This window comes from Bufo bufo, chromosome 1 (assembly GCF_905171765.1).
Source record: "Bufo bufo chromosome 1, aBufBuf1.1, whole genome shotgun sequence".
Lineage (NCBI taxonomy): Eukaryota > Metazoa > Chordata > Amphibia > Anura > Bufonidae > Bufo > Bufo bufo.
The window spans coordinates 677,809,332-677,824,726 of NC_053389.1; the positions used below are offsets into that span (position 1 = coordinate 677,809,332).

Below are 15,395 nucleotides of genomic sequence, written 5' to 3' on the forward strand. Positions count from 1 at the left end.
TGCAGCACAAAGGGGTCCTCTTACCACATGTTGCTTTCATTTATACACTGCTGCTTCAACTCTGCATCCTCCAGCTCTGCATCCTCCAGCTCTGCTGAGCGAGGGAGCGTCTGCCAAGTGCAGGGACAGGGAGAAGTGCACACAGCCCAGGCACTGTTATCAGCTGCTGGGGAGGACCTGGCTTTAATCATTTACTTACAGTCCCTGGCTGTCAGTAATGTGACCTTGCACGCAGCCTGCTTCTGCGTCCTCTGTTGGACCATGCCTAGCAACCCTATTTTAAGCACAGGTAAAAGTAGGCAGTACAGAGAACAAAAATGTGGAATTAAGGGGTAATTGAATACACAGTGAAAAGTTTAAATAGGGCCACCAAGGTGATATTAATCACCACAATCCAATACAAAAAAAATAAAATAATATGACAGTTATACTTTAAGGACACAGCCTTATTTCACCTTAAGGACCAAGCCATTTTTTGCAAATCTGACCAGTGTCACTTTAAGTGGTGATAACTTTAAAACGCTTTGACTTATCCAGGCCATTCTGAGACTGTTTGTTCGTCACATATTGTACGTCATGACACTGGTAAAATGAAGTCCAAAAAATTCATTTTTATTTATAAAAAAATACAAAATTTACAAAAAATTTGTAAAAAAAATTGCTCATTTCTAAGTTTCAATTTCTCTACTTCTATAATACATAGTAATTAGTTATTACTTTACATTACCCATATGTCTACTTCATGTTTGGATCATTTTGGGAATGATATTTTATTTTTTGTGGATGTTACAAGGCTTAGAAGTTTAGAAGCAAATCTTCTAATAGAAACCACCCAAAAATGACCCCATTCTAGAAACTACACCCCTCAAGGTATTCTAAACTGATTTTACAAACGTCGTTAAACCTATAGGTGTTGCACAAGAGTTATTGGCAAATAGGAATTAAATTTGAAAATTTAAATTTTTGGGCAAATTTTCAATTTTATTCAATTTTTTCCAGTAACAAAGCAAGGGTTAACAGCCAAACAAAATGCTATATTTATTGCCCCGATTCTGTAGTTTGCAGAAACACCCCATATGTGGCCGTAAAATACTGTATGGGCACACAGTACGGCGTAGAGGGAAAGGTGCGCCGTATGGTTTTTGGAAGGCAGATTTTTCTGGACTGGTTTATTTACACCATGTCCCATTTGAAGCCCCCCTGAAGCACCCCCTAGAGTAGAAACTCCATAAAAGTGACCCTATTTTGGAAACTACGGGATAAGGTGGCAGTTTTGTTGGGACTATTTTTAGGGTACATATGATTTTTGGTTTATCTATATTACATTTTTGTGAGGCAAGGTTACCAGAAATAGAAATTCTGAAATTTCATCTCCATTTGCCAATAACTCTTGTGGAACACCTAAAGGGTTAACGACGTTTGTAAAATCAGTTCTGGATACCTTGAGGGGTGTAGTTTCTTAGATGGGGTCGCTTTTATGGAGTTTTTACTCTAGGAGTGCATCAGGGGGGCTTCAAATGGGTCATACAGCAGTTTACGACCACATATGGGGTGTTTCTGTAAACTGCGGTATGAGGGTAATAAATATTAAGTTTTGTTTGGCTGTTAACCCATACTTTGTTATTGGAAAAAAACGGATTAAAATGGAAAATTTGCAAAAAAATAGCTTTTTTGGCACCGTTTTTTTTTTTTTTTTTTTTTTACCGTGTTCATCTGAGGGGTTAGGGGGGTATTTGTATAGAGCAGATTCTTACGGACACAGCGATGCCTAATATGTCAACTTTTTATTTATTTATGTTTTACACTATTTAATCTTTTTATAAACAAAAAAAAATATTTTTGTATTTCCATAGTCTAAGAGTCATTTTTGTTTTTGTTTTTAGCCGATTATCTTAGGTAGGGGCTCATTTTTTGCGGGATGAGAGGACGGTTTTATTGGCACTATTTTGGGGGGCATATGACTTTTTGATCGCTTGCTATTACAATTTTTGTGATGTAAGGTGACAAAAAAAACCTTTTTTTTTGCACCGTTTTTATTTTATTTTTTTGACCGTGTTCATCTGAGGGGTTGGGGGGGTATTTTTATAGAGCAGATTATTATGGACGCGGCAATACCTAATATGTCTACTTTTTTTATTTATTTTAGTTTTACTAAATAATATTTTTGAAAAAAAAATGTTTTTGTTTTAGTGTCTCAACTCTGAGAACCAGTTTTTTATCCGATTGTCAGAACTCCATGGAAGTGTGGTACTCCCTGAAGCAACCGTCAATGCAGAGGCCCGGATGATCGGGGCACGTGTCACACTGAGTAGTGGTGTTCTTCCATATCCCCTTCCTGCAGCACACTCTGCACTTTTTTTTGGGACCGTCCCTTCTTTCCAGTATGGGGGACCACACCTGGAAAGTGTTGGCCAGGGACGATCCGGGCGCCTCCAGTTCCCGAGGTACTCCTGCCTGCTCTTTCCCGGTCATAAAAGATCAGGGCCTTGAGGACTGCCTCATAGAACTGAAGGAATGTCCCTGTGTTGCCAGCGCTCCGAGACAGCACAAAAGAGTTGTACAAGGCAACCCTCACCAAGTAGACCGTAACTTTTTTGTACCATGCCCGGGTTTTGCGCATGGCGTTATATGGCTTGAGGACTTGATCAGAGAGATCAACTCCTCCCATATACCGATTGTAGTCGACGATACAATCGGGCTTGAGGACCGTTGCCGCGGTACCTCGCACAGGGACAGGGGTGATGCCGTTACCATGAATTGTGGACAGTACAAGGACATACCTCTTGTCCTTATATCTGACCAGCAACAGGTTTTTCACTGGTAAGGGCACGGGTCTCACCCCTGGGGATAGGTACCTGGAGAGGGTGGGCAGGGAGGCCGCGTTGATTTTTCCGCACGGTCCCACAAGTGGATGTGGATCTGGCGGCGAGGGACTGGAACAAGGGGATACTAGTATAAAAGTTATCCACTTACAGGTGGTAACCCTTATCTAGCAGTGGGTGCATAAGGTCCCACACAAGTTTCCCGCTAACACCCAGAGTGGGGGGGACATTCTGGGGGTTGAATACGGGAATCTCGCCCCTCGTACACACAAAACTTGTAAGTGTACCCTAAGGTACTCTCACAAAGTTTGTACAGCTTCACGCCATACCTCGCCCGCTTTGAGGGAACATACTGGCGAAAAATGAGTCTCCACTTGAACACAATGATGATGAGGAGGACGCAGATGACAACAGGAAAGTGGGGTCATCCTCGTCCTCACTAGGACTCTCGGACTCGGAGGCAAGCTGGGCGTATGCCTCCTCGGCCGAGAACATCCGGCGGGCCATAGGGGAGTGTGTGTCTGCGTGTGTGTGTGCGCGTGCGTGTAAATCTTTATTGAGTGTGCATGTGTGTGGGGGCACGGGTGTTCGCGAACTCACCCTAAACCTAACAGACAAAAAAAAAAAGACTAACTAAAAAAAGGGCAAAAAATGTTAAAAAATAATAAAATAAAAAAAATCAAAACCGCTGATCAACCGTCGGAAGTTGATCAGCGGTGGGGTGTGCGATGCACTAACAGTGGCCGGACGCTAAGAGTGCCAGCCACAGTCAGCATACGCACAAAGAAAACTAAAAAAAACTGCCTGCGCCCCAAAAATGTTGTGGGTGGGAGGGGGGCAAGCTGCAGCACCCCTGGGGGGTCTAGGATCACACAGCTGTGCTGTGGACCCCAGACACCCGATTTAGGTTGATGCAATCACAAACTTTTTTTTTTTTACTTCCACTAACTTTCCCTTTATATCCCTGCCAAACCCAACCTTTCCCTAGCCTTTCCCTAAGTACCTGATTGAACAGATGGGGTGCTGGGGCACAGATCGGGTGCTGGGCACAGATGGGGTGATGCATGGACAGATGGGGGTGAAGAGATTCGACGACGTGCAGCGGCAGTGCTCCTCTCTCCTCTGCTCCCCGGACACAAAAGGAGGAGGAGAGGAGCGCTGCTATGATTTGAACCTCCCGCCGCCCGCCCACCCTACCAATCAGAGGCTATCGTGAGAGGTGATGTCACATCACCTCTCAGGATTGCAGGATGGTGATTGGTGGTGTAATATCACACCACCGATCACCATCTTGTTCCGGGTTATCGGGTCCTCAGAGACCCGAATAACCTGGAAACGCAGCAAACCGCAGGTCTGAATTGACCTGCGGTTTGCTGCGATCGCCTACACGTGCATTGGCCCCAGGTGCCTGCTCAATGATTTCAGCAGGCACCAGGTTCCGATCACCGCCCGCCACGCGGCGGTGATCGGAAATACACAGGGCGTACAGGTACACCCTGTGTCCTTAAGTACCAGGACATCAGGGCGTACCTGTACGCCCTGTGTCCTAAAGAGGTTAAAGACTGGGGACACATTTGGGTGATTTTTTTTTCATTGTAGAGTCTGCAGACTGTTCCTTCTCCTTCTCATTGAAATCTGAGTGGACCCCTGGTCCCTTGAGAGTTCATAAAAACTAATTTAAAGGGCAAGACACACTATACCAGACACCACCTTTCACTTCTTTGCTTGGCCTATGCTCGCTTGCCTGTCGGTCAATACCAAGGGCTTCCCCCACACTACTCAAGGCTATAAAAAGCTGGATACATTACTTTATTCTATGGGACCCCACCCTTACCTGCTGCTAGGAATATTCTCACCCATGCAGCAGCAACTACAGAGGGCACCACTCCCTGGTATTCTGCAGCTGAGCCAATATACTGCTTTACACATTGCAATACTAAATATAACCAGGTTCCATTAACAGGACAACACAGCAGCTATCAAAGTAACGGTTTATTATGATTTAACAGCAGTGCATACAAGTTAATGTTACAGAAAGTAACAATACAAAGGGAATTACATAAAAATGAAACGCTTGTTGCTAAAAGATGGGGTTCAGGTATTTCTGCCAGCTGAGCTTGGCATTCAGTTTATGTCCTTTATCCAGGGAGCTGTGATTTAACTTCTCATGTTATAGTATGGCCCCAGTCTCACAGACTCTCCCCCACTCATATCCAGGTGTTTTTTTAAAAAAAACCTTCTCTGGGAAAACACATACACTCTATATTTCTTTTACCCAGTAAGATGGTTAAATGGGTTATCCAACCCCTAAAATGCCTCCCCATCCATCTGGGCCCCGCACAGAGGTTGTTCTTACCCAGCTCCCCGACACCTGCTTTGCTTCTGAAGCCTGCACTGCCGCCACTGCATCTCCCGTCGTGCAGATGAAAACATCCAGCGTCGAGAGGGGAGGAGGGGGGGCCTATAGCAGGCATGCGACTGAAACAAGCCTCCCTAGCATCGCGGATGGATAACCCCTTTAACAAAGGATCATCCTCAGTCTCTTCAAACAAAAGCCATAAACCAGCAGGAGGTCGTCAATTGACCAACACACTTCAATTTGCCCTTTAACTCTTTGAAACACTGTGCATGAATATAGGGGTGTCCAAGTGTTTTATACCGATGGCCTATCCTCAGGATAGGTCATCAGTATCTGATCGGTGGAGGTCCAACTCCCGGCACCCTTGCTGATCAGCTGTTTGAAGAGGTCGCAGCACTCTGGTGACAGTCACAGCTTCTTCCTAGGCCGGTGACGTCAGAATCAGTAAAAACTGAAGGCTGTACAGAAAAAATTGTTGACTATTTTTTTTTATCAGCACTACCCAAAAAATAGAATGCAATAATAAAGAAAACATCCACAAAGGTATCTAGAACTTTTAAGTATGTGAAGTAATACATTATAGTTTCTCTAGATGTACTAATCTCCATGTAGACATCTTCTTCCTTATGTGCCAGTCACATGTAATTGTGTCATTGAACCTAGGGGCTTATTGGCCATAGACATTATAGTGAAATTTCCCGGTGGGGAGATGCCCAGGGGGCCGCCTAAGCCCTCCTCACAACCGGCCAGTGGAAGTTTTTGGGGATGTATTTTGTGCTGCTGATGGCAGTATTTTGCGATGGATTGTGGTATTTGGCTCTGTTTGGATTTTATAATGTTCCACAATATAGTATAGCTGGCCCTTTGTTCCATCAATTTGGACCCAACTACAAAATGGGGCAACTTTTAGTATTTTTTCCAGAGCCACTTTAAGTTTCCAGTCCGCCCCTGATTGCACCTGGCCTTACTATGGTGGCACAATGCTTGACTGTATTATGAGTACTGTGCCTAGCTCTGTTATGCTGCCACTGTGTCTGGTTCTGTTAGGGGCCAAAGTATGAGACTCAAACCCATAAAGACTTACTAAGTTTCTCCTTCTATTCTATTTTTTTACCAAAAGGCAACTTTTATACAGGACCATTTTCAAGCTCGTATGTCCTTGTGCCTTGGAGTCTCTCTTGGCATTTTACCTGGGGAATTGTAACTAGCAAACCTAAAGGAACACTTTCTAGCTCTAATATACTGATGGTTACATTTCAGTTTATGAATGCTGATTTCAGGGACCACATCAGTGGCACAAGATTGATTGATTATTTGCTGGCCATGGTGTTAATATGATATGTACATACAGTTGCAAGAAAAAGTATGTGAACCCTTTGGAATGATATTGATTTCTGCACAAATTGGTCATAAAATGTAATCTGATCTTTATCTAAGTCACAACAATAGACAATCACAGTCTGCTTAAACTAATAACACACAAAGAATTAAATGTTACCATGTTTTTATTGAACACACCATGTAAACATTCACAGTGCAGGTGGAAAAAGTATGTGAACCCCTAGACTAATGACATCTCCAAGAGCTAATTGGAGTGAGGTGTCAGCCAACTGGAGTCCAATCAATGAGATGAGATTGGAGGTGTTGGTTACAGCTGCCCTGCCCTATAAAAAAACACACACCAGTTCTGGGTTTGCTTTTCACAAGAAGCATTGCCTGATGTGAATGATACCTTGCACAAAAGAGCTCTCAGAAGACCTACAATTAAGAATTGTTGACTTGCATAAAGCTGGAAAGGGTTATAAAAGTATCTCCAAAAGCCTTGCTGTTCACGGTAAGACAAATTGTCTATAAATGGAGAAAGTTCAGCACTGCTGCTACTCTCCCTAGGAGTGGCCGTCCTGTAAAGATGACTGCAAGAGCACAGCACAGACTGCTCAATGAGGTGAAGAAGAATCCTAGAGTGTCAGCTAAAGACTTACAAAAGTCTCTGGCATATGCTAACATCCCTGTTAGCGAATCTACGATATGTAAAAATCTAAGCAAGAATGTATTTCATGTGAGGATACCACAGAGGAAGCCACTGCTGTCCAAAAAAAACATTGCTGCACGTTTACAGTTTGCACAAGAGCACCTGGATGTTCCACAGCAGTACTGGCAAAATATTCTGTGGACAGATGAAACCAAAGTTGAGTTGTTTGGAAGAAACAAAAGAGGCACAGCACACCAACATCAAAACCTCATCCCAACTGTGAAGTATGGTGGTGGGGCATCATGGTTTGGGGCTGCTTTGCTGCGTCAGGGCCTGGACGGATTGCTATCATCGAAGGAAAAATGAATTCCCAAGTTTATCAAGACATTTTGCAGGAGAACTTAAGGCCATCTGTCCACCAGCTGAAGCTCAACAGAAGATGGGTGTTGCAACAGGACAACGACCCAAAGCATAGAAGTAAATCAACAACAGAATGGCTTAAACAGAATAAACGCCTTCTAGAGTGGCCCAGTCAGAGTCCTGACCTCAACCCGATTGAGATGCTGTGGCATGACCTCAAGAAAGCGATTCACACCAGACATCCCAATAATATTGCTGAACTGAAACAGTTATATAAAGAGGAATGGTCAAGAATTACTCCTGACCGTTGTGCACGTTGGATCTGCAACTACAGGAAACGTTTGGTTGAAGTTATTGCTGCCAAAGGAGGTTCAACCAGTTATTAAATCCAAGGGTTCACATACTTTTTCCACCTGCACTGTGAATGTTTACGGTACATGGCGTGTTCAATAAAAACATGGTAACATTTAATTCTTTGTGTTATTAGTCTAAGCAGACTGTGATTGTCTATTGTTGTGACTTAGATGAAGATCAGATCACATTGTATGACTAATTTGTGCAGAAATCCATATCATTCCAAAGGGTTCACATCCCAGCTAAGTCTTTACTCACAGACTAATGACAATTAAAGAGAGGTGTTGATGTTTCTTAGGAAATTAGGTTGGGGTAGTATGATTTCAGAGAGGGAGAGAATTGAAAAGTCACATCTGGTTCTGATAAGATTTCAAAGCTGAACTCTAGGACAGGTCAAGGAGGACATGTCACTTTAGCTTTCATCATAAACATATCTGGTATCTTCTCATAAGTGATGACCTGGTGTATAGGATTATTGAGGTATCATTGTGTGAACCACGTTCTTATCCCAGTAATTGCAGAAGCGTAAAGTGTATTGGTTGGAAATCGATACATGTGTGATGGACATCAAAGCTTTATTGTAATGGGAACTGGGAAAATTAAGTTGAGTGATATTATGGGAGAATTGAAGTAGGACGTGGAAATGTCTGTCATACCATGTAACATAAAACTTTTCAGCATCATTCTCTGAGCATTTAATGCTTTTTTAGTGGAATTAAAGGTTTTAAATGGTTCCTGTCCAGAGGGCCTTCATGACACCATAGCATCAACTTGTCAGTCTTTCATGCAACCACAAAGTACACGTCTTTTCATGTACTTGCTTTAGCGCCTAATCTCTCCAATCAGGAAGATTTCTTTCATGTGTAGTCAATCTAATAGGCTGTTATGGCGGGGAATTACAGGAACTGAGGTCAAGTGATATCTTTAAACATCTCTGGGCTGACAGGGTTAATAAGGGCTTCACTCTACCATCATGTTTTGAGCTACATATGCTAAGATAACTGCTAATAATACATTTTCTGGTAAAATACACATACGTACAATTGAATTCCAGAGCTTCTCTTATACAGCATGACCAGCATACCTCTAATATAAGTTTAGAAGCAGGAATGAGTAGAGCAGGGAAGTGACCAGGATTTTACATTCCCAGATGCTTCCATGCTCATTTATCTGCAGACTTTGTTGTGGTGTCAAATACGATATACCAGAAATAGTATTTTATACTTCCAATAAATGTTTCTAAGCCAGCATAATAAAATATGCAGTGTTTCTCAAGTATAACAATATGCAGAACAAGGAAAATATATTTAGATACTCCATATGTATCATCTAATAGACCCATCCAATAGGTTAATCAAGCAGCAAGTGTGTACATGATATAGACCTATAGTTTATGTCAAAGTATTAAATAGGTATGTACATTGTCTGCGAAATACCCATCTGCTTAAAGGGAACCTGTCACCTGAAAAACGCATATTAAACTGACCACAGTACCTTACAGTATCCCCCAGTGTGTTGCTAATCATGTTTTTCTTGCCTCTTTGTGTTTCTTCATACTTGTTAAAAACTATGTTTTAATGTTGGTTGGCGCTGTCTCCGAGTCAGGCTTGGAGTCAAGGGGGGCGGCGGCCTAGGCGTCTCCAATCCTGCTCTCCCCGCCTCCCGCCGCCTTGATTGACACGCCGCATCTCAGTGCCGGGACCGCGCTCTCAGCCTGCATGCGCAGTAAACGGCTGCTGTAGCGCAATCCCGGCTCCGGCTCGTACACTCAGCCGGCTTCAGTCTCGCTACAGCGCATGCGCCCGCCAGCCTTACATACTCATACCTTATGAGTACCTTATGAAATATAGAAAATGACACAGAATTTCAACAAAGACTATATTAATAATTGCCACATAATCCTGTTACAAACACATTGGTTAACAGCAACCAGAAAGTGGCCGACCCCTTTAAGGTTTTATTTCTAATATTTGTTTTTCTTATAGAGCATTTTTATGGGAAAATGCCTGAAAAAAATCCACACCAGAGAATGCACATGGCACAAAAAACTATAGGAAACTTAAAACACTACTACAAAAAACATAGTATTTGTAGGGCATTTAATAATTTCCCATTGGCCAACATGTAACACCTTTACAAGTACAAAGATTCAGGGAGCGACAGCAGTGTTTCATGAGCTTTAGGGCTGGCAGTGGGAGATGGGTGAACCTTTGATTAATAAAGTATATTAATCATTTACATTTCTTACACAAACTTAATTAGGTATTTCTACTGGACAGCCCCATTTAAGGAGAATAGATCACTTAGGTACGTTCTGCAATAATCTTGTATGGTGCCCACTGCAGGTATTTTACCTGTCAAAATTACAAAATAATCTTCCTACATTTCTCTGATTCACCTCCTATTTTTGTAAAAAATGATGCAATAATTTTATTATCAGTCGTCTGTCTTCATTTACTTACTGGGTCTTTTATCCCTTGCAGGTTGGCACATCATTGTTTGGCTGCTCTGTGTGCGCTTTTGGTTCTTCATATTATTCCAGTCTTCAGCCAGGTACAGTACAGCTGAATCCGCTCTATTAAGCTGGCATAGACTGATGCCCATTTTCGCTACTATTCATTAAAACCGAGGTTATGGTATTAAAATCTTGCGTGTCTGTCTTCATTCCTTTTGTTTTTGACCAACCAAGCATTTAGAAGTAAAATAGCCATCAACACTGAGCAGGTTACATTCTATTCAGATGTCAAGTCGAGTTATATAATGTGATCCAGAATGGCAGGAGGCATATTTCATAGAGAGAGTTTGATACACTATACTTCCCAGGTCAAAAGTTTACAAATATGAAGGATATTTATGAAGGGTGACCCCCATCAATAGCAAAAATACTGGAGGTAGAAGATGTTCTCATCACCTGTTAATAAAACGTATATGGCTAGATCCAGTGAGAAAATCCTTTTTGAGTAAATTTTATCTATTCTTTACTATTAGCTAACAAAGGTATCATTTCATTTGCCTACTAGTTGGGTTGTCTAGGATTAGAAAAATGTGGCTGCATTCTTCCAAAAACAGCACCCCTGTCCACAGGTTGTATGTGGTATTGCAGCTCTGTCCCATTGACTCCAATAGAGACAAGCTGCAATTCTAGACACAACCTAGGGGAAGGGGTGGTGCTGTTTTAGGAAGAAAGCAGCCATGTTTTTTTTAATCATGGACCCCTTCAAGTTGTCCCACTATAAGTACTTATCACCTTTCAACAGGATAGGTGACAAGTATCTGATCAGTGGAGGTCTGACCGCTGGGACCCTCACGATCACGAGAACAGGGTCCAGGAGTCACCATTATCATGCATGCATATTGGTACTCTATTCAGCTCCATGGACTGCTAAAGAGAAGCAGAGTCTAATACACAGATTAACTTCTAATGGTGGGATAACCTCCGTAAGGGTATGTCCACATAGAGTATTTTCTGTGCTGAAAAAAAAACACAGATGCAGAATCCGCATCAGTTTTTTTTTAAAGCTTTTTTTTTTGCCTCCGTGTGTTTTTTACAGTAGTTTTGATATAGATTTTCATTTCTGTCCATTTCAATGGGAATCCTGGAAGCAGATTTCATGCCGAATCCACTTCAAGAATGGACAAGTTACTTCTTTTTTACGCTTTGTGGTTTTTAAAACCACAAGAAGAATAAAAACGCACAGTGTGAATTCACATGCAGATTCCCCATTGAAATCAGGGGGAAAGATTAACACCAATTTTTTGGTCAGACTCCACACTAAAATACGTGCCAAAGAAACTCCATGTGAACATACCCTTTGCGTTTTGATTACTTAGGCTGCATTCACAGCTCCGTTAGAGATGATCTGGCACAAATGCCGGCTGTTGTCAGGACAAAAACTGCTAAAAGCAGCAGTATTTCTCTGGCCGAAACCCTGCATTTATGCCGGAAAGTGGTCGGATCACCGCCAGATCCCATTATAATTAATAGGGACCCGGAGGTGATCTGTTGAATCTGGAAACAAAATGTTCACTAGGGATGTGAACGGCTCCTAAGGCAAATAGGTCAGACGAATGAAGGATTCATGATGAAGAAAAAAAGCTATGAGCATAAAATCCAGTGTCTATATGAAATGTTCATTTTAAACCATTGTATATGGGTTTAATGTTTAACCAGTTAAGGCTACTTGCACACTAGTGTTTTTGCTTAATCCGGCAAGACTCAGCAAAAATGCCACCATTACTGATAATACAACCATTTGCATCCGTTATGAACAGATCCGGTTGTATTATCTTTAACATTGCCAAGACCGATCCGTCATGAACTCCATTGAAAGTCAATGGGGACGGATCCATTTTCTATTGTGTCGGAGTTAAACGGATCCGTCCCCATTGACTTGCATTGTGGGTCATGACGGCTCCGTCTTGCTCCGCATCCCATGAGGGAAATAAAACCGCAACGTGTTGCGGTTTGCTCTCCGGTATGAGAACAGAACGGAATGCATTTTGGAGCGTTCTGTTCAGGACAGAACGGAAGCGTTTTTCTCCAGTATTGAGACCCTATGACGGATCTCAATACCGGAAAATAAAAACACTAGTGTGAAAGTAGCCTGTTACATAGTTAATATGGTTGAAAAAAGACGTAACTCCATGAAGTACCTGCTATACATATATATGGCAGGTGGGCCAGGCCCTTAAAATCTGTACATTGTAAATCTACAGCATGAGTGATCTTTGACTCTGCCTCAGTCTCTGACAGCGGGAGACCCTGTAGAGAAGAAGGAATCCGTTTCAATATATATAGAATAGAGACAGCAGTGAGACCACTATCTCTATTTTTCCTGGTGGTTGTGCTGGGATTTCAGCTCTTGGATGCTGTCACTGTAGTTAGGTAGATTCCCCCTGTAACTGGGGATGTTGTGCAAAAAACTTTTTCTGGAGTACCAATTTGAATGGGTTGTCTGATGTAGACATCTTCCTAATTAGATAGAAGCTGGCACAGCCGTATACTTCATGGACGGGCCTGAGTCCGCCAGAGCGTGTATGCTCTTACAGATTTGTTTTCTGTTCTGGCTTATAGAGAGGTGTCTTAAATGGGATACATCCCTGTGACGTGCTATAATAGGGCATACAGACAGCGGTTGCCTTTATGAGACAGTCCTTCTAAGGGGTTGTTCACTTCTGCATTGGAGGATCCATTTGCAGATTCTGTCAAAAAGACTGGGCAAAAAAAGCCCGGTAAAAAAGCAGCATCCAGAATGAAAACTGAGCGGACTCCATTGTAGTCAATGGGGTCTTTTCTGCTCTGTTTTTTCAGTTATGTGCTAAAGCCATCACTTCTGGAGCAGTAGAGTGGGAAGTGATAACGCGGGTGTGAACCCAGCTTAATGGTGGATTTACACGGGCCGGTTATCAGGAACATACATTCATACAAACGCTCGTTCCCCATAATCGGTCCCTAGGAAAGAGCTAACGCCAATTATCGAGAACAATCTTCCTAATATTTACCTGCTCAGTCCATGTATGTAAGAGCCCCTTCAGTGCTGTCTCTAATAAGACTTTTCCAAGTATCATTCATTTGTGAGAAGTCCAGAAATATCCTTACATCTGCTATTTCCCAGCGGTTTACAGCATCTGCATTGTATAGTAATGGTGACCTGTCAGGTGACCTTGAAAGGCACAGTTTATTGCTGAATTTATTAAACTTCTAAAAGCTGCCGGAGGTGTGAGCGCGTCATCATCCTCTCAAAGCTCTTAGACTTTACAGGTGAGTACAAAGTGTAGACTTAGAGTGAAATCCTGTCAAAGTCCACCATTTTCTGCTTTATCCAAGTGACTAATAACCTGTGACCTGGGGGCGGGTGAAGCATTTTTACTTGTGAAAAAAACAAAAACAAAAAACAACTTGCTTTTAACACTTATTTTTTTTCTTCAAGCTGCAGCTTTATAGGTAATTTGGGTGTAACCTCCCATTTGGAAATGAAAATTGCCTTTATAGATACAAGAAAGCTTTCATCTATGTGCATATAATGCAAAAATGAGAGCTTTCATCTTCATTGTATGTTAGACTTTATAATTGGGCACCTCAGACACCATAATGTCTACTGTTTGGACCAGTGTTAGTCTAGCAGCAGAAGGTGTTATCCCAGTCTTGTGGGGTTTTTTTTGTCTCCTGTAAAGCTTAGATTATAGAAGCAAAATTTTAACTGAAAGGGATGAATGGAGTATTTAAGAATTTGACAGGAGAACTCAGTGACTGATAGCTGCTAATGATTTTTTTCATTTGAGCTAGAAATTTCTCTATCTATACATCTAAGGCTACTTTCACACTAGCGTTCGGAGCGGATCCGTCTGATGTTTCATCAGACGGATCCGCTCCTATAATGCAGACGTTTGTATCCGTTCAGAACGGATCCGTCTGCATTATAACTTCGAAAATTTTCTAAGTCTGAAAGTAGCCTGAGCGGATCCGTTCAGACTTTACATTGAAAGTCAATGGGGAACGGATCCGCTTGAAGATTGAGCCATATGGTGTCATCTTCAAGCGGATCCGTCCCCATTGACTTCCATTATAAGTCTGGACAGATCCGCTGCAAGCAGCGTTCAGGTGTCCGCTCACTGAGCGGATTGGAGGCTGAGCGCTGGCAGGCGGATGCATTCTCAGTGGATCCGCCTCCACTGAGAATGCATTAGAGCTGAACGGCTGCGTTCAGGACCGCTCGTGAGCCCCTTCAAACGGAGCTCACGAGCGGACACCTGAACGCAGGTGTGAAAGTAGCCTTAGGCCTCGTTTACATCGCCGTTTCTCCTTTCCATTCTCCGGCTCCGTTGAGGAGCAGGAGAACGGAAAGGACGGATTCTGCAGATAACTGAGACCTAACTGAGCGTAATGGAGCCTAAAGACCCCATAGACTATAATGGGGTCCATTCGGTGTCCATTCAGAACATGATTTTTGAGCGGAGATGAGCGGTCCAAAATTGATTAGTTTTGCCCTAATGCATTCTGAATGGATAAGGATCCGCTCAGAATGCACCAGTTTGCCTCCGTTCCACCTACATTCCGCTCTGGAGGCGAACACCAAAACGCTTGGTTTTGGTGTCCGCCTGACGATGCAGAGCCAAACGGATCCGTCCTGACACACAATGTAAGTCGACTGGGACGGATCCGTTTTCAATGACATAATATGGTACAATAGAAAACTGATCCGTCCCCCATTGACTTTCAATGGCGTTCAAGACAGATCAGTTTTAGCAATGTTAAAGATAATACAAACGGATGCATGCGGTTGTATTATCGGTGCAGATCCATGACGGATCCGCACCAAGCGCAAGTGTGAAAGTAGCCTTATCTTAGAAGATGAGAAGCCAAACTTTGCTATTTAAAACTGGAAAAGTAGTAGTAACATAGCGGAATAGTAAAATGACTTTGTGGCGTCACAACCTGGATGACATTACAGCTGGAGATATGGGATCATGATGGAAAGTTGACTGTTTGGAGCCGTCACATTCTGTGTTTGCGTTTTAGATTTTCTGG

At 42.5% G+C, this 15,395-nt stretch overlaps 1 protein-coding gene across 1 annotated transcript in view; it reads left to right on the plus strand.

The window, feature by feature from the left end:
- LOC120985895 (ADAMTS-like protein 5) overlaps window positions 1-15,395 on the plus strand; it is a 65,953-nt gene that overhangs the window by 12,216 nt on the left and 38,342 nt on the right. Inside the window, exon 2 of the mRNA XM_040414107.1 lies at window positions 10,351-10,420. Coding sequence (XP_040270041.1) covers window positions 10,351-10,420 — 70 coding nt within the window. The remainder of the gene's footprint in view (window positions 1-10,350; window positions 10,421-15,395) is intronic.